Genomic DNA, 26662 nt, shown 5'->3' on the forward strand with positions numbered 1-26662 from the left:
ACTAATCCCAAGTAAAAACTGACATAGGAAACTTCAATAGCATTGCCAAGTTCAATTCTCAGACCTGCAGTTACAGCAAGGGTTTATTAAAGGTGATCCTTTCCATTTCTAATTGTGAATATTTTTAACACTGGATTCATATGATTAAAAATATTACACATTTAAAGCTGGCAAAATTCTGGCCACCATTTTTTGCCAAGTCTGTTGAATATTACATTATAAGAGTGATTTGGGTCATATTTAATCATATGATTTTTAATAACTAGCAAATGTAATAATATTAATAAATGCCTTGAAACTTTTAAAAAGGCCTACCCTTTGACATCAAGAAAATAGTATATATCTGAATAGAACTGAGGAAAATACTACAATTGTTAGTCATTCATAATACCAAAAATATCCTATGTAATGTAGAAGTTCAATTTTCAAAGGAATTAGGAACTTTTACTTATAATAAGCAATGTCTTCAATTATGTATAAAGAGCAGAGTTTTTCTTTCCTTTTTTAAAAAGAAAGTTACAGGGCCTCCCCGGTGGCGCAGCTGTTGAGCGCTGGGTTGCGAAGCTGCCTGCAGCCTCTGCAGCACCGGTTCGATCCCCGGCTGCTCCCCGGCCACCAGAGGAGGGTCCCGCATGGCGCACAGACCTCTCCTGCCGCCCGCTGCTCCCCTCAGCAGTGTGCTTCGGTCCTTCTGCCTGCTCTGCTTCCCGCTCTGGCTCTGGTGAATTCTCTCACCCTCCCGTGCTTCTGACTGTACCCAGTGCTTGTATGTATAAATAAATAAATAAATCTTTAAAAAAAAAAAAAAGAAAGTTACAATCACATAGGGTTGCTTTTTATAAAAGACAGTTGCTAAAGTATGAATGAAAGTATATTGTGAATTTATGTATTGTATATCCTCAGCATTTTCCCCTAGCATGTCAAAACACTTTTGTTTGGGAAACTTCAGATAGTCCAGCCATGTTTATGTGATATTGGGTTTTTAACTAACTATCCTTTGCTTAATAAGAACAAAGATTTTTTTTTTTTTTTTAAAAAGGGCAGTACTTTTTTTTTTTTAAAGATTTATTTTATTTATTTATACAAGCACTGGGTACAGTCAGAAGCGCGGGAGGGTGAGAGAATTCACCAGAGCCAGAGCGGGGAGCAGAGCAGGCAGAAGGACCGAAGTACACTGCTGAGGGGAGCAGCGGGCGGCAGGAGAGGTCTGCGCGCCATGTGGGACCCTCACCCGGCGGCCGGGGATGAACCGGCGCTGCAAAGGCTGCGGGCAGCTTCGCAACCGAGCGCTCAACCACTGCGCCACCGGGGAGGCCCAGAACAAAGATTTTGATCTTCAAAAATCATATCCCTGGAGCCCACTAAAGCAACAATGTCACTGCCGGATTTTGATCATCACTAGATCCTTAGGGGAAGAAATATTCCAAATAAGCCACATCATTTTCCTATATGTATTGACAATTTTTAAGTTGTAAAGGATTTGGAATATGTACAAAATATATATGTTTCATTAATGAGCCCAAGTAAAACATTTTTCTTCAGAGGAACAGCTCTCACGTGTTTTTCCAATCCTGACAGTGGCATCATTAACCATTTAAGTGCTCATACTCTTTTAATGTCTAATCTGTCTCCTTTACAACTGGAAAGAAAATAAAACTGTGTATCACTGAGACTCACATGAATTTCTATAGAAAAATTAGTTTCCAATTTTTCAGAGAGAAAAATTTTTCTTCCTATTATAGCTAATCAACTTATGTGAAAAATGAATGGAAACTCTTGTAGGACCTCAAGGGGATGCAGTATCTATCAAAGAGTTCTCTCTCTCACACCAGGTACTACTGACTTCAATGGGAATTCCCTGGGTTCACATTCAACAAGAATGAAATAATGATTTTTTTTTCTATTAAGTAAAATAACACTAGTTCCAATAGTGATAGTGTTTTTCCTGAAAAACATGTGAAAATAAAAATTGTTACTCTTACTTATTACTTTCTAGTTTCAAACAAAACATTAGAAACTTATTTTTATAATTTAATTTATTAAGTATACTGCATTTATGATCTACATATATTAAATAGTCTATTGATATATTTGATATATTTCTCTACATTAACTGCTCATCAAACAGCTAACAAAAATATTCACTAAGCAATGTACTTAACAATTATAATTCTATTTTTTTTAAGTTTCTAAAATTTTTTCATATAGGGCTTTGGTATAGAAGGAGGTAATTGTCTGAGATCATATTATGTAATTGTGTAAGTATCTGTCATATCTTCTTTCAAGAAACTACTAACTTAAGGCCTGGAGTTCTCTGTAAAATTGGGGTTACCAGAGAGGGGAGAGCCAAGTGGGGAAGGGACACATGGACTATGATGGAGGACTATGGGTACATTGGTGGTATGGTGTGGTAACATGTACCTAACACCTCTACATCATGTACAATGTTGTAAAACAAAGTTACCTCAAAAAATTGCTTAAAAAAACCCTGGAGTTCTATATTCTTTCACTAAACAGAGCCCTAAACTAATAATTGTCCCAAAATGTAAACTATATCTAACAATGTCTATCATTATTGCCTGGCCAGACTAATTAAATTGACAGAAATGCCTGCATCCATATACTATTTCACGAACAAGAATAATAAGAAGAAACAGTAGCTTCTAAGTATTGGCTTCTCTCTGTATTGCAATTGCACATAAGGTAGACAATCTGTAATGCACTACAGGATGTTTTTCCTAAGAAAGAAGGAAATGCAATGTCTTCAAATACAGACTTGAAAACTCTTCCTCTCCACACAGTTCTGATATATATTGCTGTAAGTTCATATTATTCTAACATCTAGAACAATTAACATTTCTTGAAATCTGAGTCAACACTAGCAAAAGAAGGCCTATTTGTTCATATCATTCATATCATTCTCATTTTCAACCCAAAATCTTTGATATTGGAGACATAAACATGGCTGGACTATCTTAAGTTTTCCAAACAAAAGTATTTTGGCATGCTAAGGGAAAATGCCAAAGTGCCAAGTTATAAAGACATCTTAAAGGCTCTGGGAATTAATGGTCCAAGAGAATTTTCTGAACTTCAGAATGTCTTGGTGTTGGTGCTGACATTCCATTTCCTCTGTTTTAGGGGCTGGGAAGCTACAGGCACGGGATCTGGCTGGTGTTTTTGTTTCTAACACTCCAGCAATAGTACAAAATCATTCTGGAGTTGTGATAATATGTATTAAATGTACACATGGCCACTGAGCTATATATATTGGCAGTTTGGGGGGAAGCTGTGTACTACCATCCTTGATTTCAAACTATCAAGTGTGATCAACTAACAAACTCACTTTACAAAATTTCCCTATCTGCCTGAAAAAAAACACACATATAAAAATAGGACACGCACAAACACAGACAGACATACGGATACAGACTATCAGTCATGCCCTCTGGGAAACTGTCAAGGTAAATCAGTAAAAGAAGCCGTTATAAGCCAAGGAAGTAAACCAAGCACCTGTGAAACTATATGTTGGTGCAGGAGGCAACAGAAGGCCTGTCTCACTTGCAGAGACAAAACAATCCAATGGGTAAAAAAAATCATGAGGAAACAAACTCACTCTTGGAAAAAACAAATACATGTGTATACATGCCAAATGAGGTCACAGTTATTGGCAAGGCCACCTAACTCCAAATCAAAGCTGAAAAATACACCGAGATACGTTGTCTCAAGAACTTTGATGGTTATAATGCTAATGTGTCAAAAGAGTATCTAAAATGGAGAAAGGATGTGTACTTTTATATGTGGCAATATCTAAAAAAGCACCATTCTATTGCTGAAAGTCAGTATCAGAAGATATTCTATTTTCAAACAGAAAAAGTCAGAACCTTGGTCAGGGACTCATTTCCCCCATTTAATGTTTACACTCAACACCTTGAAAAAGCTGACATTCAATAAAAATATGTTGAGAGACTGAAAGAATAAATGAAAAACATTGAGTGTACTTGGTTGATTGGCTAATAAACATGAAAATCTTCATCGTTAAAGGGCCAGGAACATGAAAATATTTGTTTAACTATACAAAACGACATTAAAGTAGAATTACTTCTTTTATCTCCCAAAACAATCCTTTATGTTTAATAATTTTGCATGTATTTTCAGACTTGAATCATGTAATATCACGTTGAGCACTTTTATTTCATTCTATCAGTGCATTTTTTTAGACTTTACAAAATCATCTGAGTAAATGGACTCACATATTGGATGTAACCATGAATGATTACCTTTGTTACAAAAGTATTCCACTTCTTCACAGCTCAGATTCTCAGGCCCAAATTCTGTGGAAAAGCTTTCCTCCAATGGAAAGTCCCCCTTTGAGATGAGATCTGTTCCTTCTGATGGACATTCTTCTTCCTCCTCCTCAATGGCATCTTCTAATGGCCCTTGAAAAAGAATCAGGGACACTGTACCAAAAACATCCAATGCAAGCAGTGAAATAAAACCCTTAAATAGGGTCTTTTTGATTAAGGTTGTGAGGAGAATGTACTCAAATAAATAGGCCAAGTGCTAGCACCAAGGACACTCACAAGAGTGACACAAGATAATGTCACATGCAGATTCACAAGAAACACTGAGCTGTGATAAGTGGAAGGAAACTAGGCGTGAAGTAACTACACAGAAAGCAACCTCCATCTCCAATCCTTACCCACCCCCCAACTTCAAGCCAAACGCTTATTTTTTTATTCTCTCCTGAAGAGCAAAACTGTGCACTTTATGTTCATTTGTTAGAATTAACTGCCTGGTAAAGAGTACAAGTCTCTTTTACACTGTTGTACAATTTTACCTGAGATTTTAATAAAGATTTAAAGTAATTGAATGCATTTTAATTGAACTGAGATTTTAATAAAGTCTATACTTTTAAAAATCCATCTTAAGAGTGGATTCTGAGAAAAGATTTCATTATATGTGTTTGAGGCTTGAAGAAAAATTACACATTTCTCTCCCTGATGAAAGCATAACCCTATTCATAATTAATTGAATTTTTTCTGAAATGAAAAGTAGTTTTCTAATGAAAAAATGTAATTTGTATTTATGTGATACTTTTTCAGGAATAAAAATACAACTCCCTTAGAGTGAATGAGAGTGAGGTGCACTACATTAATGGACCTATTTTATTGAAAGGAAAGGGAGGGCTGTAGTTGTTCAGATGGATCTGAAGCGAACGACGTGGGGATACCACAGGGCCGATTGTGAAGGTGTGACTGCCTTAGAGAATCCAAGTATTTGACTCATTTAACTAAGCAGAAGCCTGCATCTGCTTTTAAAGAAGCAATGTGGCATTTTGTCAAAGAACACAATTATGGTAATTTGCACTAATTGTCACTCATGTCAGCGGTCTCATCAGACAGGCTAAATACTTAAAGGTAAACGGCACAGGCAGTCTCCCTCTCAGAAACACACTAAGAAATGTTCAAGGCCAAAAAATGCACATATATTTCTAAGCAAATAGAAATGGGGCCACACAGAGGTACACACAGCAGAGTGGCATATTTGGTGTTTCCCAAAAGCAAGTTTCCAAGAGCTAAATTCAGATGATACATTTTATGGAAAGAATTAGTTGCATGGATTTAAATAATAGACATCCAAGCAAAAAATTCTTATGCGTTTCTCATTTGAAAAATCTATTTTTTCCTTTTTTCCTTCAAAATAACAAATATAAAGGGAGAAATGCCCTCATTCCAAACGTTCTTGTAATGTGTTTTCTTATATTCAAGATAAAGGATTTAAAAAAATATATATAAATTCTGCTTTTGCATGAATCACAGTCAGAAGTCATGGATCTCATTTGTTTTTAATCTCTTATTCATTATGTCAAGTTTAAAATTTACAATCTTTCAACTGTTCAAACAATTATGTCAAGTAGCAAGACAGACAAGGAATATGTAAAATAGTAATGTGAAATAGTGTAACAATTAAAACATTTATCTCCTAATTTTAATTATTAATTCTGAGTAATGAAAATATAATAGATTTTCCATATTTCTTTTTTATCAAACAACTTAATTATAATAACAAATTTGATCAAAAGAAGACTTATGAAGTGGTCTCATTTTCTTATGTGATCTTTAAAATAAACCAGTGAGTTAGATATGAAAATTATTACTATTTTTATATTGCAGATCTGAAAAATGAAAATCAAGAGGTTAGTTAATCAGAATAAGGTCTCAAGATAATAAGTGGAAAAGCTGTATGAAAACTCAAGATTATTTTGACACTTTTTATTCATATATCATACTGTTATGCAATTACTTGGTAGTTATTAAACTCATTCCTTCCTTCATAAATAAAACTATAAAGCAAAGGTAGCATAGGTAAGTTATAATACAGAAACCTTCTGAAATGTTTAATCTATGTTAACATAATTATTCCTTCCCAAATCAAGAGGACCTTCTTTAGACTTTACCAAAAATAAAACATCTGTTACCAATATTTAATTATTCACATAATTTATATCCATTCCAAAACATTCTGTGAAGAAACTGTCTTAATATCAGTTAGAACAAATTACAGTACTATATATACTGCTCTTGGACTATATGCTTTGAGTTTCTCTAATAAATAAGTCTCCAATTATATAATAAATATTTTGAATAGTTGATACATATTTTAATGAATTTACATTGGAAATCCTTAGTCATAAATTTTAAATTCTGCATATTATAAAGAAAATTCATCCATATTATAAGAATAACATTTATAGTAATAAAAATGCTTTCTTTTCTAAAAATGAAGTTCTGAGTATATATGCTAACATTCTTAGAAGAGTCTTTATCAAAAGCAGCATGTAACTGAACAATTATTTTAAATATATTTGAGTATTTAAAATGATTTAATAAATTGGCTCCAATGATACATCACATTCAAATCTAACAATTATGTTAACAATTAAAAAGTTCAAGTGCAAATTTAAATAGAAACAAGACCATGATGCAGTGCTATGTTTAATAAATCTGTAGCCAAGATATTCATGTTATGATTGATTTTATATATATATAATTTTATTTTTATGTATCAAAGATGATGTCTTATGATAATGTTTTAATTGTAGACTAATGTTCCTACAATCCGGGAGCTGTTTTATGTGTTGTCTATCATTTTGCAATTTCAAGAATATAATTGACAAGAATTTTATTTTCAAAAACAAACTACAAAAACCCAAATGAAAGGTGAAAAATTCTTGAGCATATTTTTTTCAATGCAGGCGATCCAAGTGTCAATTTTAAAACAGATCACAGAAACGTGATATGCAATGGCCAACTTGTATTTCTCCCAAAGTGCCAGATTTACATAATTTACTAACCTTTAAAATGTGAAATTACTAACTCTTTTTCAGCCATACTACCAAATCAAACTCTAGCAATAAAAGGTTCTCTTAAAATGCATAATATTTATGGCTTAAGATCAGATCTTACTCTACTTTCTATACTGCATGTTTCTTTAAAGAGAAAACCTTCCAGATAATCGGTGGCCATAAACTAACATTTTAAAAGGGTAAGAGACACTTGAAGCACAAGTACAATTAATAGCACCAATGAAGGAGGGAATGAAGGAATCTCCTGTGTATGGATTAGTGGGCACAGAAGTCCACTTCAGAAAAATCACCACACATAATTTGACACAAATAATAATATCTACTCAGAAAAGGCTCACGAGTGAGCTCCATGTGCCCTCATGGAGAAAATTACTTCTGATTGAGGCCACTTGGCAGGCAAGTGTAAGGAAATCTGAATTTCAGCTCTTCAATTGCCTCTGATTTATAGATATTCAAACACACTTGCCAGAATTAATCGTCTTGATGTTTATAAATGTAAACATTTGTCACATTTTAAAATGCTCATTATTAGCTATACATCCTAAAGCTAAGAGTACAATAATATACATCATAACATAACATCCATAACACTATTAATCATCTCAGAATAAATGGGTAGGCATTCTTTCATATGGGAAAAATTACAGAGATTGCTGGGAGATTATGGAGGGTAGAAACTGATAATTACATTTTTAGAAAGAGAGACAATTGGGTACTCAAAAACCATCTGAACTGACCACACTACCTTTGTCTTCCAAGGGACAAATCTAAAGCAATGAGGACCATGTGGACTCACAATGTTTGGCAATACTGATGGTCCAAAGTATGGTGAAGCCTTTCACTTTGTCAGTACCAACAGCTGCATTGTAAAGCTGGGCCTAAGGGAAGGAGAGTTTTTCTTGTGATGGTGATTTCAATAATCTGAAGTTGGTAAAAGACAAATGAATGGATCATTCAAGATTAAGTGGCATTGCCCTATACATAGGTAGCATAATTGTTGAATGCAATGAAAATTAACAATTGGACCTGTAGGCTAAGAAAGAGTTTGGGAATGTATACATTCCAGATAAATGAATTTTTAAGAAAATTACTGCCACAAATCCAGGTGATTATGAAATCCCTGAAAACCATCCATAGTGACTAGCCTAAGAACTAGAAATTGACAATATACTGAACTCTAAAGGAAGAGGATTTAAAAAGGCAATATGATAACGAAATTCAATAAGTGATAAAGACCTATATAGTAACTATTAAATCAAATATATGCCTTTCTTTAAAAAAAAATTAATTGCAGTAACCTTGCATTTTCACATAAGTTTCAGGTGTGTGAGAATCAACATGCTTATATTCTACATTAAGTTCACTGCTAAATTCTAAAATCTATCTTTGACCATACAATTGTCCCCTTTATCCTGATTTATCTACCCCAACCCATCTTCCCGTCTGGTAACCACTAATTGGTCTTATAGACAAAAACACAATATATATTGTCTCTATAAATAGCCATCTACCTTGGCAGTCTACTATAAACCAGCCCAGCCCTCACCTAAATGTCAGTTGCCTTTGTTCATATAAATTCAAAGCACTTCAGAATAAGAGGCACCCAAGAAAGAAATTAAGTTCCACAGAAATTAATATACATTGCCAAGTATGAAGAGTGGAAAGAAATGCCAAATTCTCTAATTCTGCTGCAATATCTCCCCAAAAAGGTCCCTTTTCTTAAGCACTCACTGGCATTAATTTATTACAAAGTATTTATTTTGGTTTTGCATGTCTTTTGATTAAATCAAGACCAACACGTCATCATAATGGAACTATAGAGAACATTTACTTTCCTCTCCAGGCATTAATATTCTAAGCATTCTAGAGGCTGCACAAGACTAGCCACCTAGCAAAATGAGACTGTTTCAGAATACTGGGCACCCTTGATTGCAACTGACAGGTGGGAAGAAAGTCACATTAAAACATTACCATTCTCAATAATTACAATAATCCATCACAGTAAGCTCAGAAATTCCACTAGGTGAGTTTCCCCCTGAAAACACACAAGTATTTCCAAACCTTTTAATTCCAATGCTTCTTATGTATGCCATTTCAATCATATTTATACCTGACAGTATTATTAATCTTGAAACTTCCATCATAAGCTTTATATCATTTTACTTGTACACTTGTACATCAATGAAATTTCTCAGAATTTTAATGAATTTAATGAAAATGAAACAGTGACATCCTCAACTTGTCAGCTCCTGTTTTGTGCACTTTTAAAGTCATTTGCAAAAGATCTATTCATTTCTTTGTCTGGAAGGTATTTAAAATCTTCAAGTACATATAAAACAATAGAGATCTTCAAATCCAACAATTTAAGCAATAATATACATCATGCTTTATATATTACATAATAATTGAGCCACATTTACCTGTGGTGCTACCTTACAAAAGGACAGCATAAAAATATAAACTAAAGGTGGACAAATTCTGGTTCTTATTATTATGAAATACACAAATATGTCAAAATTCTACGCAGTAACACTGCATTTCAGCTGATAGGTCAAAGGAATTAAACTAGGACTTTTCATTCTAAGCTTAAGTTAAACTTTTCTGACATGGAAATGGAGCAGTGTACTGACATCTGAATTGGATGCCTTGTTACCTAATCTTCTGTATACTTGACACATATTTCTTTGTTCATTTGGAGCTAATATTCATAAATACAAAACATAAAGCCTTTTAAAATAAAATACTCTTAGTATAATACATTTTGTACATTTATGGTCTGTTTGCTAAATTACAAATGGCAATAAAAGCTCATCTTCAATCTAAAAAGCAGAAACCTATAAAAAATGCACCTCTCCTTGTCTCCTTTCAGAGTAGAATTATTTCTACCATCCGAGTACTAATATCATTTAACAAATTTTATCTGGGGCATATTTTGTGGCTCTCAGTAGTTCTTCTCGTAGAGTCTCAGTTGCTACACACAGACTTCTTTAGGAATCATCATTACCCTGTAGGCACACCTCAAAATGCTTCTCACTCAATTCCTATTACATTTGTCTCATACATATCCCACCGAGCTGTTTAATGACAAGGGGCAAGGAAAAGGGATGCTCTTTGGACAGCGTAAATTCATAGTAACTCATGTAATTGAGCTTAACAGCAAGAATAAAACCTTATTTCTGTAAGTCTAAAAAAATAGTATTTTAAACGAGCAAGTTCTTCCTGCAGTCACTCACTTTTAACAATAGTTGCATCAGGGGATCTAGTAGGAAGGAAACATTTTTATTAATTTTTCTCTTATCTGCCAGAAGAATGTTGATTTTTTTCATTTCCGTTTGTTGCCTGCAGGTAGCAGACCAGAGAATCATATAGTAGAAACTCTTCTTTCTGATTAATTTCTTTCCATGTGTTATGTTATTTCTTATATATAATTGATTTGGGGCTTTGCTCATAGCAGTACATCTTTTTTATATCTGTACCAACTGCTGTCCTTCAATCTAGAAAGTTGAAGGAAATTACCTGAATTTTGTTAAGTTTATTAAAAATGAGATCTGTGAATATTTAAATTGAGTTTTGAAATGTTAATGCAAAAAACGGTATTAGAAAAATTTTAATGGAGGGTTTAATGTGACCATATTCCATTGTAGAAAGAAGAGAAGGAGGTCAGGTTATATTCAAATTGTTTCTTTAGGGAAAATAAATAAACTATGAATTTTAAAAATAGAGTAATATTTTTTGCTATAAGTTCTTTGGCCATTTTTTATTAATAGTTCTTATGTAGAAATCTCAAAATAATTTGAATTCTTTAAAGTTTTCTTTTGCACTGAAATGCTTTGCTTTGGGAACTTTCAAATTAACTGAATAAAGCTAACAAGAAAACAGTAATTTTACTTAGAACATATGCAAGCCTAGCAAGAAGCAGCAAGTAATCTTACATAATAGATTAAACATTGATATCACACGAAAAAGAAAGTCAGATGAGGAAATACAGACAAATGTGAACTATATTCTCTAATGACTAATTTGGTCTCAGGAAGTAACTCAGACATTGAAAAAACTTAGTTCATTAGTAAATGCCTTGTTCACTGGCCCAGGAAGTTAGTGACAGAGATGGCACTGAAATTCAAATATTTTGTAATCAGGTCTCAGTTCAGAGCCCTATAAAACTATTCTCATTTTATTGAAGATAGTAACCACAACATGAAGTAATATAAAAGCACATTCATTACTAAAACTATACATAGTTTTTTATGATTGTCATGTACTTCAATAATAAAAGTCCATAACTCATTCATTCTTTATCCATTTGAATAATACTTAGTGAGGGTGGAGAATGTGGCAGGCACTGTGTTAGTTATTAGATCCCCCTAGTTCAAAGGCAGCAGATAACCTAGCTAAGGAGACAAACTTTATGCATACAAGGCAGGAAATTCATTTTCTTTGAAAAAGAGACTCCATTTTAACATGGGTGAGCAGGAAAGGTCTCCTAAATAGCCTAAATTCCTGTTGTTTGTACATTTTTCTTATTTCCTCCCTTATAATTCTATCTCATCTGTACCCGTGTGTACAGTATCTGCATCAGAGTGATAACTGTCATTTAATCATGCCATTTGCCATTTGCTTAAATGAGAATTTTACAGGCAAATTTCATTGTAATAAAGTTGAAGACCAAATCAAGGAGAAATAATAATACTGGGTCAGTATTTTTTTAAAAGTCTAAACACACAACTTTTAATTATTACTATTTATATTGCTGGAGAAAGCTTAAGTCTTATTGACAGTGTGAAACCCGGGGTCCATTCCTGGTTACTCAAAGTAGGTACTATCTACCCTCAGCCTTCTAGAAGCTGGTTCAGGCTATGGAACCAGACAAGCAGGTTTTTTTTCCCCAAAGTGAACACTGTGGGCACAATAAAAGATGAAATGTTACCTGGAATATGAGTATAGTTGTATTGCAGCAAGGCACAGAACATGTTCTCTATCGATTCTAGTGGAGGGCTAATGGATAGTCCCGGAGCAGTCAGTGGCTTTTTCAGGGTTTAATGCTCTTTCAAGCCAATTGTTACAGGGTTAGGCCTTAGGCTGGAAAGGCAGGGAGTCAGGGGAGGGAGGCCAGAGGTTGGCAGGACTCCCAGACCTGGGGAATTTTTACTCTTTGGGCTTTCTCTAGCCATCTCCTAGTCCTGCTTCTCTAGTCACTCATCCTTGCATAGCCGTTCTCCATCATGGCCCACCATGAGTGAAGCTGCCCTTACAGTCTCCACCTCCAGGCTCAGGTGTGCCCACTTACACATACCCATGCCATACTCCAGGTGTCCACCAACAGCATGTGTGTCCCGGGCCAATGCTCACAAGCACAAGCACAATCAAGGCCACAGGTGATAGCCACAGAGGCCAGGGCATAAAAGCCTGATCGTGTTATTTACCCTACAACAATACATTCTATTTTTAAAAGCACTATGACAAAGAAAGGAAATCAGTTAATCGATCCACAGAACCTCCTATACAGGATATGTGGCTGATAAATATTTATTAAGTGAATTAATTAAAATGTATAACTTTATAGATTTGTACAGGAAAAAACATACTTTTTTTTTTTTTAGAAACAAAACACCATTAAGACATACCTAACATTTTTATCCAACAAACTAAATTGCGGAAAACTAGTTTATAACATCAGACCTAGTTATATAACAAAGTTAAATAGTACAAGTAAAAAAGATGTGATTTTTTAATTATTTTCTTTTAAAAGAGATATAAAAGAATAGGAAAATAGACATGTAGACTTTTAACTCTAGAATGGCTTTTTTTTTTCCTAGAGTAAACCAAAGAGAATATCTATGTTGACTTATTAAAAGCCAACAACAGCAGCAAAAGTGCTAGCCAAACAATAGTACACAGAGGACTCTGATGACAAATTTTTCTAAACAATTTCATAACATAAACATAAATCAAGCAGCATCCTTAAAAACATTCCACATGCATATGGTCACATGCAGGATATAAAAGAAAAATATCAATATACTTCAAAGATTTTGGTGAAAAATATTAAATTAGAGGAGAAAATCAACATAAACATTTGCATCAGGGCCTCCCCAGTGGCGCAGCGGTTGAGCGCTGGGGTGCGAAGCTGCCCGCAGTCTCTGCAGCACTAGTTCAATCCCCAGCCGCTCCCCAGCCACCGGAGGAGGGTCCCACATGGTGCGCAGACCTCTCCTGCCGCCCGCTGCTCCCCTCAGCAGTGTACCTGGGTCCTTCTGCCTGCTCTGCTCCCCGCTCTGGCTCTGGTGAATCTCTCACCCTCCCATGCTTCTGACTGTACCCAGTGCTTGTATAAATAAATAAAAATAAATAAATCTTTAAAAAAAAAAAGAAAAAAAACATTTACATCAGTTTTTGGTCACTGTATATGGAAACTTTTCATTTTTCTTAACTAATAAAATTTGACTCTAATCCTATCTTATCAAATAGAACAAGCTTCCTCTTTTAGCCAACTTTTTTTTTTGTACTTGTAGGGTAAAGAAAATATCAGGCTCTTCTGCCCTCCCGCCATCAGGATAGATGATAGATCCTTGTCCTGAATGCATGCCTGATGGCGGGCACCTGGAGTGGGGTGTGGGCATAGGTAGATGGGATTCAGCTGAGCTAAGACTGTGCTTTTAAGGGCGGCGTCATGGGGACGCCAGCAGCAGCAGCAGAAGCCGAAGGAGAAGCCGAGAAGCAGCAGAACGAATGCCAGAGAGCCCAGATAGAATAAAGACTTGCTGGGGGCTGGGAGGCCTGCCAGTCTCCCAGCCCCCAGCCAACACCCCTGCCTGCCATATGCCTGGTGAACCCCAATAAAAGACCTGCAAAAACCCACTAAGGATTCTGACTCCTCCTTTACCCGGTCTGCATGGGATCAGAAAACCTGCACTGTGCCCAGTTCTGCCCTACAGTACTTAAGAACACTGAATATGTTTCAAAGGTATAAGCTCACACCTCTACAAATGTACAGTGTCACACCAGACCAACACCAAAACACCCATAATCCTCCACCACAGTCCATTTGGTCCACTCCTCCATGTGCCCTCCCTTCTGGTAGCCTCAGTTCTGCAGTCAGATTTCAAGGGTTTGCTGGCATGTTTTTGTCTGTTTAAAACCTCATTTTAATAAAACTTTTTCTGACCCTGCCTTATTAAACTATTCTCACGTGTGTAATTAATTACTGATTCAACCTTCTAAAAAAATCATTTGATGGAACAACTACTCTCAAATGATGTCTGAATCCTTTGCTGACTAATTACAAGGGGGTTGGGGGTGTCAGACAGTGGCTCCCCAGTGTTGTCCTGTAGAATATTAGCATCACCACACAAAGTGCTAGAAATTCAAAATTAATTAGCAGACTCCACCCCAGATCTACTAATTTCAGGAACTGAGGGTGGGACCTATCAGTGTTTTAACAAACCCTCCCAGGTGATTCTGATGCAGGTTTAACTCTAGGAACTGCGGTGATGGCATGTCAATGATATACAGACATTTACTGTGTACCAGTATAAATTACTTTTTTGTCATTTAATACAGCAATATACTATTTTGCAATTCATACTGGCTGCACACTTCAATTATGCCTAGATCTCCTAGACCCTCAAAAGGAGAGCATGAGGAGATCACTATGCAGTTCGAAGCTCTTGCTCTTTGTGCTACAGCTGATGACCTATGATTAAACTACTTTTATCCTGCAGGATTCAGTGCAGTCACTCCTGATATTTGACAGGTTAGGTTTACTTATTTGGTGCTGGTTAACCGTTCTCTCAAACAATGCCAGAGAGTCCAGCAAGTGTTCAAATCAATTTATAGATTGTGGGATGGCAGGGAATAGAAGGTAGTCACTTCAGACTGATTCCAAGTTTTCCTTCCCCACCCCCTCCCAGGCATCCTGGATAGTGCCTACAATTAAGCAGGGACTTGTTTTACTAAAAAATCCTGATGCCTTTGTGGCCACACTATAGAAAATTTTAATACAGAAAATTCAATACAGGAAGGGCTGGTATCTAATACTTTTTTTAAATTTGTAGGGTAAGGAAAAATGTCAGGCTTTTCTGCCCTCCCACCATCAGGATAGATGATGGATCCTTGTGGTCCTGAATGCATGCCTGATGGCGGGCACCTGAGTGTGGGCATAGGTAGATGGGATTCACCTGGGCTGAGACCGGGCTTTTAAGGGCGGCGTCATGGGGACGCCAGTAGAAGCTGAAAGAGAAGCCAAGAGAGAAGCCAAGAAGCAGAAGCAGAAGCAGAAGCAGAGATCACTGGAGAGCCCAGATAGAGTGAGGATTTGCTGGGGGGCTGGGAGGACTGCCAGCCTCCCGGCCCCCCAGCACCCCTGCCTGCTGTGTACTGGGTAAATCCCAATAAAAGACCTGCAAAACCACTGAGGACTCTGACTCCTCCTTTACCCGGTCTGCTGGATCAGAAAACCTGCACAGTGGTCCTGTCCTGACTCTACAAAATTACAGTCTGTTATTTGAGTCTGTTGAAGAGCAAGAGCTTGGAACAGCATAGCGATGTCCTCATGTTCCCCTTTTGAGGGTGTAGCATTTCATGAGACGGGTACTCCCCCCAGCCAACAAGAGCTGGCCAATCAATCAGTGGCAATCAGTGTGAAGTCAGAGGTCCCAGCCAGATGACCCATGTCCCACAGCTCATCATCCTCAGCTCCAACCCCTTATTTTAATCAGGCTCGTATACCCACCAAATGTAGTGCAGGATTTATGGAGCAACGCTGTGGCCAACCTTCAAATAACCCATAAATGCATCTCACAGCACTACGTGCCCTAGCACCATAGCCTCCAAATAGTCAAGGTGAGGGTAACTACACAAATCCGTTCTATTTTTCACAAATAGGTGTGGCCTCTTACTCCTGGAAAGCTGCCAACTTGGCCCTCTGTTTGGGTTTGACACAGTAAATAATGATGAATATTGTCTCGAAGCCTGTACAGTCCTGCACACATGTTCTCTGCACAGCCAGAAAAAACTCCTCACACAAAACAAAGCATTGTTGTGGATCCCGCGTATTGGTTGGAATATAAACTTTATAGGAATTTGCCTAATTTCGCAGGTGGATGTGCAATTTTCCAAATTTCCATTCTGGTAAATCTCTTTCATCTTTGGGGGTGAATAAAAAAAGCTTCCAAACACATCCATAGTTGCAAAACCCTAACAAGACGAAGGGGGCTTTGTGAGTGGAGGTAAAAACAAAATCAACGTGTTCACTCAACTCTAATTGTGACATGCCCTGGGATCTGTATCAAAAGGGCACTTTATAACAAGTGTCCTATGCTGTCATTAAACCACCATAAAGGTACCGCAATTCAGTCCTCGTGAACATCTCAAGAGGTCCCAGAAAGCACTTCCCCATAAAACATATCTTCAAAAAGACTCTTGCTTTATACTCGCACATTAAAAGAAAGTCTAAAGACACAGAGGCACTCCATAGAGCTATATTTTTAAGAAGAACGAGTACTCTCTGGTGAATTAGGAGACAGTAGGGTGCCAGCGATAACAAAGCTAGCTTATCCCCACTGCTCCCGCAGTTGCAACCTGGAGGAAGCATCTAAGGGCTCCCTTAAAAAGGAAATATCCTCTGCCTATGGCAACAAAGCCCACAATAGAATTAAAGAGAGCACCTTTACAAGCAGAAGTTATAGGGTAAGCCAAAAGGTGGAGAGCTCCCATAAATGAACTCTTCCCTGGTGGCTAGCCGCTCTCCAGCAGCTGCCTCATAAACCCACATCAGCCTTGCAGACACCCCTATGCAACCCTGACAATGCTGCAGCATCTGTGGAGGACATCAGGCTTGGTGGCTTACTTTACAATTGAGTGGAATTTCACTTTCTGCTTTAAAATGTAAGAGTGAAAATACATTCACTAATTCCACTGAATAAAAGTTCTCATGTCAATATTGATCACATAATCATACTTAAGAAAACCTAGAAAGTTTCTCACCAGCAGCTACACAACCCACAACCCTCATTCTCCTTTACTTGAAACTCACCCGCCCCCACAAAAAAACACATCTTTCTCCTCCAAATACAAAATCCTGAACGATTGGATTTATTAGGCTGGACCTAATATTCAGAGCAATGGCAACAAATACAAGGAAATGTGCACTCTCATGGATGTTTAATTCCACCACCAAAGTCCACTGTGCTATGGGTGATTTGGTATGGTAGTTACTATGGCAGTAACATCTGATGGGGGTATCCAAATATTAAAAATAAATATACAAATACATTTAATTAACAAAAACAATATTTAATTCAAATTTCTCCTAAAGCTATGGTTTCAGACTGCCATTAAAAATACATCTAACTTGAATAATCTAGAAATAAATGTTTTCCTGTTTTCAAATATGATGCCTTAACCATGAATTAATGTATTTTTTAAGTTAGCTTCTGGTTTGTTTTGTTACTTTTTGTCATTTGTTCATTGGGCAATTACTTCTTAGAATTAATGTATGATAAACAGCATGAAACAAATACGTGGGTGATTTTTATATGTATGATCTTCTAGTTCAAATAATATTTTCTTCCCATTGTTTAGCAAATTATTTTGTTAGCCCCTACTCTCTGCTTATATATACTTAAAAATTTATTCTTAGTCTGGAAAAATATAAACAAGTAAATCTTACTAGCAAATGCAAGAAAATAAATCAAATGATGGATGTCATTCACTGTTAACTGCAGCATTCAATCTGATTCCCCCTTTGGGCTGTGATCACTCCGTGCTTACTGAGAGCAAGAAGAAAGTATTCACGAGTCCATATTGTCTACAGCACATTCACCATCTTCCCCATTTCAGCATTCAATCTTGGAGTCAGGCTAACATTTGGCTCACGTATCAAAGGAGTATAGCAAAAGTTCATAAAAACATGCTCTCATTCCTTCTGCATTCCTAGAGGAAAATCATGGTGCCCACCATTGATTGGGACATTTTTTTCCTTTGTACCCAGTCCAATCCTCTACCCTTTATTTTAATGGGCACCAACCTTAGTGTGAATTTGATTCATGCTAAAGGTTTGTAAAAACGCACTTTCAAGGCCCATACCCAAAGATTCAGCAACACTGGGACAAAACCCAGGAATTGGCACTTTAATCCTGCACCCCAATTTATTCTAATGTGAACCACAAGTTAAGACGCACTGATCTGGGCCTGGCTGGTGGCGCAAGGGGTTAAGATGCAACCTGTGAGGCTGTCCGCAGCCTCTGCAGCATGAGTTCAATCACCGGGAAGGGAGCTGCCCACATGCACCAACAGACCTCTCCTGACACGCCTGCTGCTCCCCTCTGCAGTGTATTTCAGTCAGTCTGCCTGTTCTGTTCCTCACTCTGTTTCTGGTGAAACCTCTCACCCCTGTACCTCTGGCCTGTACCCCAGTTCCTGTATGCATGATAAGTAAATATTTAAAAAAAAAGGCACACTGATTTGTGTTCATAACCTGGAAAAAAGGGAAAGTGAAGCAGATCAGCATTGGGACATTTCTACAACAATGTGAGGAATCAGAGTGGACCAATAATGGTAAACTATTTTGTTCCTCTATGTCTTCATTCTACTTTACTCAAGAGCATGTTCTCCTATCCTGGGAGCTATGGTGTGTGCACTGAGAGGAAACTTGACTCATTAATTTAGTAGCACCATTTTCTGTGAGGCTTCTTTTCCACACCTGAAGAGACATGCAACATCAATTTGGCCATTTCTTTTATCCACTCACTGCACCTGAGAATTATTGATGTGCATACGGATATTTGGCTCAAAGGGAAGTTTGGGGGGAATTTCATTCCATCATGTTTTTGGAAATATAACTGTAACACAAGTGAAGCAGTTCTAAATTAGGAAACCATTATCTTCATTTTAATTTGTTTTTGTTTTTACAGAGTGTGATATCCTATGAAGAATTACAGTAAGGGCCATAGTGGGTGGGGGGGGGCAAATAGTTATGGTCTTTATATGGGCTGTTGATGAGTTGAGGGTTTAAAACATTCTCAAGAAATCTACCAGGATTTTATCTACAGATACTAGAAATTTCACAAACTCTTTGAAAAGAGCAATAGGTGAAATGGGAAATTAAGTACAAAATATGTGTGTGTGTGTGTGTGTGTGTGTGTGTGTATTTCTCCAGGGGGACTGAGGATGGCAAAACAGACAGACAAGTTTCTTCAACAGGAAATTAGAAATAGTTTGATGGTATTTAAAACAAATCAAATTGAGCCGAGTTTTTCCAACTTAGTAAAAGTACTTAAGAACTATATCAATCTATCAGGAAAAAATTCAGATTCATCCTGTGCGGAGTCACAATTTTATAAGCAATATCTCCTATAGAGTAACATCCTCTACCTTCAGGATCATGGGGGAATAAGAACTAACCAAAAAAAGAAAATATAAAGGAACAAACAAAACAAACCACAAGCAAATCCTTGGATTCCCACGGGGAGGCAAGGGTGGAATAGTAGGAGCCCATTGGAAGGTGGTGGATGGCAAGGAGACCTGGTGGGCATGGTGTGGGCAATACATTTGTCCAGGGGTGAAACTGTACTCCTGAAATCGATACAGTGCTGTAAACCAAGGTTACCTTAATAAAAATAAATAGATGAATAGACCAATATTAAATTAATGAAAAGAATGTGGCACATCACTAACTCAACCATTAAAGCTGAGATAAATATAAAACAAAGAGGATAAAAGGGAATTAATCCATTTGGATGAGAAACTTTCTAAGATGGGTTAGATGCTACAAACAGAAGTACACTCCTAGAAATATGTTTCAGAGAGCGAAGACATAAAGTCACTCCTTTTAAAGCCCCTTATACCACAAAGACTGTGGCAATGATAGTGCACAAGGGACAAGAGCATATTCCCAGGGGTGGCGAGGACACGCTTGTCCCTCAGCTGCCGAAGTCATTAGCATCTCTTCTCTACACTGTTTCATTTTATATTAGTTGTGGTAAAAACCTGGGATCTTTGGTCAAATCTGAATTTTAACAGATACCACAACAGTCCTCACAGGTACCTCAGCTTGGGTCCATCTGCAATGCAGGGAGCTCACTAGAAACTCTCACTGATAAAAAGGAAAGCTCATGATGTGAGTATCTACCCGTCCTGAGGAACCAGGAGGGACAGTCCACGGTATATCCTCTTGCTTTTGCCATCTTCCTGAGGAGAAAGAGCCATAACCAGAACAGAGTTCTGAGGGAGATAGCAAAAATTCTAAAGTCTATTTAAAAGTCTACTTTAAAGCCCAGCTCTCTCTCTGTTTTTTTCATTATGTTAGAAAAAAAAAATACAAACTAGACCCCCACAGGAGTTAGGAGTTGGATATAGGGGGACAATTGGAACGTAAGACAAACAATATGCTAATGACTAAGACAGGAAAGCCTCCCTTGTCTTGCACTGAAATATAATTACTTAAAAAAAAAATACAACAATATTTTTTGATATTTTTGTTTTCAGTAAGATTATTAGCATTCTTTGAAGTAAGCTAAATATATAAGAAAAGACTTTTACAATATAATCACAGTAAGCAGAAAAAAGCATAATGATAAGTGATACAAAGCATACTGATGGTACCCCAAAACTGAAACAATGATGCTGATGACTAGTGAAGAAATGCAAAGACACGATGAGAACAGAGAATGATAAAAATGTAAAAAATATGAAAGGCTAAGGAAGACTGCTTACAAAGCTGCAGCATGCTGTTAATAGATAATCCTAAATTCAAGCAAACTGAGGAAATGATGAATTGACAGTATGTATAATATTAAGAATTTATACATATTAAGAATTTCTAAATTGAAAGAATCATCTTTTTGTCCCCCAAATCCATCTTTCTATCCCTAAAGCTATCATTCTACCAAAATAAATGACCAGAAAAGAAAAAGTAAATGTCAAAAAAAGTAGAAGGAAAGCTTCACAGGGGTTGGGAGGATCTCACAAAAATATATTCTATACTAAAAGATGTTCTCCCAATTTCAGGGAAATGCATTATTAACCATTAAAGATGGCAATGCCATGCTTTAAAAATAACTTCCTGGGAACATTGAAACTTGCTAAAGATTGAAAGATGCTTTTTTAAATTGTGAAATTGCAAATAAAGTAAGTTTTATTCTAGTAAGTCTAAATACTTATTTGAACTAAGATCATAAAAAGAACACTGACAACACATTAAAAGAGGAATTAAATAGTAAAAAGGTTAATAAGCATAGATTAGATTAACAGAGAATAGGGAGGTAAGGTTGAAAAGATGTCAAAACACAAACTTTTATTCCTTTTTTAAAGGGGACTAGATTATTCTGGTTTTAGCAATCAAGTAAAAATATGTAATTAAGCAAACTGGATAATACTTTCAGAGAATATTTAGCAGGATTTCTACCTTCCTTATATTTCAAGATATTAAAATACATACATACCAAAGTGCACCAAGTCCAAACATGAAATAAAATCAGAATAATAAAAACACCATCTAGTACCCTTACCATGATACTAAATCTGCATTTAGAGTAGACTATCATTTGTAAAAATCCAATAAAGACCTTTTTTAACAGAAGGGAATGATTAAATGAAGTTGAATTTAATTATTAAGTCAAATTTAGAAAAAAAAAAGATTTTGGCCCTATATCATATAATTTAAAAAATTGAGGTTGTTTTTCCAAGACTTAAAAATAACAATTACAAGAAGCAGAATTGGTTATTAACTAAACCTCTGGACAGGGAATAATATTGTGGACACAAAATCACAAAATAATAAATAAGTGGATTAAATATACTTTAAAACTTTACAGCTTTTGAATGTCAAAATATCAAAAATATAAATGTGAAGAACATTAGGGGAAATATTTTCAGCAAGTCATTTAGATGATATGTTAACACTATTTAATTATTATTATATTATTAAGTAATATTTTGGAATATTTCCTCTGTGGCTTGTCAGACTTAATTAATGGTAGGCTATGGGTATGCAAGCAAATGAAGGAGACAAATTTCTGCCCTTACTTACAGAAGTTATGTCTAATGGGAACAAAAAACCCTTAAACACATTTTTCTTACATTGCCAAGTCAGAAGTCATAACTGATTTTCCCTTGCCCTCCCTCACCATCAAATCTATTGTCAATTCTTTAAATCTCTTCCTCCAAAGCATAACCTGAAAGGACTGCCTCAAAGCATAACCTGAAAGGACTACCATCCTCACTTCCATGTCCCAACCTCAAGCCACTCTTATCTTTCACCAACGTTCAATGCATTGGCCTGATCTCCAGGAACCCACGCCAACCTCTCCTACATTCCATTCCTTGTCATGAGTATATAAATCTCATCTTGTTACTCCTTTGCTTTGATGTCTTTCATCTGAACTTAGGATCAAGTCCAAAATCTGTGTCATGGCTCAGAAAATGGTACAAAATGAACAGTTGGAAGTTGGCCCTGCTAAGTTCACTGAGGAAAACTCTACCCTCTCACCCCGGATCTTGGCAAGTCAGCCTTCTTTTCTTTCAAAAGCTAATGCTCATGCTCATTTTGGGATATCTACACTTGTTCTTCCCTCTGCCTGGAACACTCCTCTACCTCTCATTCAGCTCATCCATTAGCTTTGAGTTCAAATGTCGTCTCAAAGGGTACCGCACTTCCCCACTATTTCCTCAACCTCTCGCTCTACAAGTTTTTTTATTGTGAAGGCTTCTGAGAAACGGGTTCTCTTAAATGAGGTTGCAGAGTAACTTGTGAGTGATGTATATTCAGACCTAAAATTATTCCTAACCTTTGACAGGAATCTCCATGTTCAGGAATATCTACTATTTTGAATAATCCCAAAACATGTTAATCTAAATGTCAAGTTTAGTTTTGATGTATTATAAGAATGAAAATCTTTGAAATGGTCTAAAAGTGTAGAAATTCAGAGATAGATGCCAGAGACACCTTATTTTAAAGCCTGCTTTACCGATTACTAAATATGTGATGGGGGTAAGTTAGGTTAGGTTCAAGACCCATTGCTTTTTCTTGAATCTTTAAAATGAAGATAGTTATGTAAACACACTGAAAATAAGTCTCAAGAGAGTCAAAAATGTACTTTCAATTTCTTAACAGTTCAGTAAACCTACTTGTCTAGTTTTGAATATTAGTAACTATTAATTATTAACCTAGAGTTGGAGTTCAAATCTTGCCTACACCACTATTATTTGTTTAGCATTGAATGAGTTACTGTATATTCTAATGGTTCCTTCTCATTTATAAAATAGGTAGGAACAATCCCACCTCAAATCATTTCTAAAATGAAGCGAGTTAATACACGTGATGTTCTGACAACAGTACTTGACAGTAAGTACTCAAAATATTAATTGTTATTATTATTTATGCATTCAAATGGAATAGGACTTAGTCATTAAAAATATTTAGGCTACATGACAGTATGTTTCAAAGGCTTTAAAACTATTCAAATTCAGAGTCATTTATTCAATTTCATGGTCTTTAAGCTCAGAACTAATTGGAGAAGACAAAGATCAGTGTCGAGCAAAGTTCATCAAAATGTTTGTTCTAAGAGAGAAATTTCAGAGACAATCTAAATGTCAACACAGTTTGGTTTCAAATATTATAAATCCATATCACTGGGGTACTATGCAATTTCTAGAAAACTTTTAGAAGACACAGGAAAATATTCAATATATATTAAATAAAAACAATCAATATGATCCCACAAAGTTAATTTTAATCAGCTTTAGATTAGGAAACCAAACAACTAAGTTTGCCAGAACTGAGTCTGATTATTATGAATAAATAAAAGCTCTAAGTAAATTTCATGAGCTCTTTTGAATGAAATATATGTCTTACAATTGGCTGAGTTTGTGCTTTTTCCCTTTCTTTCCTATTGAAAAAATACATGCTTTGGCCAGTGGATATTTTCTGGAGTTATTCTTCATGAGTCTCTTATATGTTAACAAATCTTACATTTGTGACGCAGGAGGATGTCTGTGACAGATTCAACTTCTCAGTTTGATACAAGGGTACTTTAGGTGAACACAGCCAAAACACTCAGTTCTTCCATAGCCTGTATACACTCATATCTGATTGCATCTTTCCTAGGGTGTGGGAGTAGGTAGAGGAAACTAACTCCTTGAGAAAAGAAAAGCGAATACCTAAAGTTTACAATGTTTTGTGTTGACATTTCACAAAACACAGGTATGAGACTGTTATATGGCACACCAAACTATGGGAAATTTTAATCACAGGTAATGGTTAGAGAAAAATACTCCCATGTAACATAATTACAGGTGATAAAATATTGGTGATTTCATGTACCTGAGAGCAAAAACTCCTCAGTGGCTCCATTAAATAAGCTAATTTTAAAAACAGTTTTTAAGATGAGAGAACAATCATAAACATTATATAAATCATATAAAACTAAAAATCATGTAAATATAGCTTTAAAATTAATAGTGATAATGAGCAAATATATTGAGAAACATAAAAATTACTTTCAATGGTGGCCAACAAAAGAAGTACAGTAAAACTTTGTTGCTTTAAGATAATAAGGATTTTTTGGTGTTTTTTTTTTTTTTTTCGATTCTTGTGAGTTCCAGAATATTTATTAGGGATTTATGGAAAACGTGTTCCTTAGTTTAATATAATTATAAAATCTGGCACATAAAATCTGATTAAAGTGGCTCCCTTTTTTTCAGTAAGGTTTTTACTTTGATAAGTATCTTTACTATGACATCAATACCCGACATTGATGATTGCTGCTATGCTGTTAAAAGAAAGAAGCTGAAAGAGTTAAGATATGATAGAAGGAGGTATAACAAGAGCATGAGGAAAATACAACTAATGAAATGGCAAAAGTAGAGTAGATGATGGAATTGATGTTCTCAATAATTGGCTAGAACGGGGTGTTTGTTCACAGTTTAAATCAAGAAAAAATTTTATTACTTGGGGTTTCATTTATATGAGTTCTTGAATAATGTGTAATTAACACTAACATTTAAGTTTCATCAAATTTCATTTGAAAATTACTTGTTAAAATGTTACTGGCAATATTTAAATGCTGCATAATTAATAACATAAATTACTTAATACAGGGCACAAGGATTTTTTTTTAAATCATATGAACAAGCTCAATATCCCTACAGTCATAGAAATACAATGATTATCTTTTATTAGCTTTATTTTCTTGATCAACAGGATCTGCATTTTGTTAGGCTCCCTAAAAGTCTATTCCAATGTAAGTGAATATTGCCAGGAAACTTTCTCATTGTCCTTGAAATGCAATAAAAAGTAAGTATGATTGGTACACACAACTGAAAATATGCATGCCCTCCCCAAATCACCAAATGAAGGTCTTTTCCCAATATCTAACCAATGTGCATTTCTCACCTTTTTTCTCTAAGAAGGGTCTTTTCCACATGGAATATTTCTTGTCTTCAATGAACCCTCACTCTCTTCTTCATTCCCATGCCCACAAATGCACCAAGGAAATCTCACCATAGAAATCTGCTAAAAATAGGGACCTATCTCTTTCCCATTTCAAAGGACTCAGACTGAGTAGGTACAAAGTATTCATTCCCACCAGGCCAAAGAATGGAGGGTACTTTACCAAACATGAAATACTAACATTCTTGACAGGCAGCCTAGAAAACTCAACAGGCACAAGGGGAAATACAATCAGTGTTTGTGTATGTAAAGAAAATGCTATATAAATGGTATCTTTCAATCTCAATATTCATCTCTCTCTCTCTCTCTTTCTCTGTCTCTCTCTCTCTCTCTCTCTCACACACACACACACACACACACACACACACACACACTTTTCATTCTTTCTTTGCTCCCTATGATGAGCTAGCTTTACCAGACACTGATTGGTTCTGAGAGATAAAGGGCAGGAGGGAGGCAATGTTGAAAATACAGAAACATGGTATTTGGACAAATAATATTAAAATGTACCCCAATTATGGACATGTAATAAACAATTACAAATACAACAATTACAAATAATAAACAATTACAAATATAAATACTTTAAAGTATGAAGCTTTAAAAAATAAGTAATTTAAAGAATTAGTGTCAGAAATCCTAACATGAGTTATCATTTGGAAAAATATTAACTGGGTAAAGTTGGTGGACGCTCTTCCATTTAAACATTGGCTATTGCTTTAATGAGTGAGTGTCTACCTTTGAGTGTCAGAAATTCTGGCTCTTCATTTCTCATCTATAAAATTAAATGTTTCCTACATGCAATTTGCAGCAACATGGATGGAACTGGAAGGGATCATGCTCAGTGA

At 35.9% G+C, this 26662-nt stretch overlaps 1 protein-coding gene across 3 annotated transcripts in view; it reads right to left on the reverse strand.

Moving 5' to 3' along the window:
* The window catches only part of ZFPM2 (zinc finger protein, FOG family member 2), a 450746-nt gene that overhangs the window by 353222 nt on the left and 70862 nt on the right, over window positions 1-26662 (reverse strand). For 2 of the 3 annotated variants that reach the window (XM_054692031.1, XM_054692033.1), the window contains exon 2: window positions 4278-4436. The exons of the other annotated variant lie outside the window; for it this stretch is intronic. In XM_054692031.1, the coding sequence (XP_054548006.1) occupies window positions 4278-4436 (159 nt within the window). The remainder of the gene's footprint in view (window positions 1-4277; window positions 4437-26662) is intronic. 3 annotated transcript variants of the gene reach the window in all.

Source organism: Talpa occidentalis, unplaced genomic scaffold, assembly GCF_014898055.3.
Source record: "Talpa occidentalis isolate TD23 unplaced genomic scaffold, MPIMG_talOcc4v2.1, whole genome shotgun sequence".
NCBI lineage: Eukaryota > Metazoa > Chordata > Mammalia > Eulipotyphla > Talpidae > Talpa > Talpa occidentalis.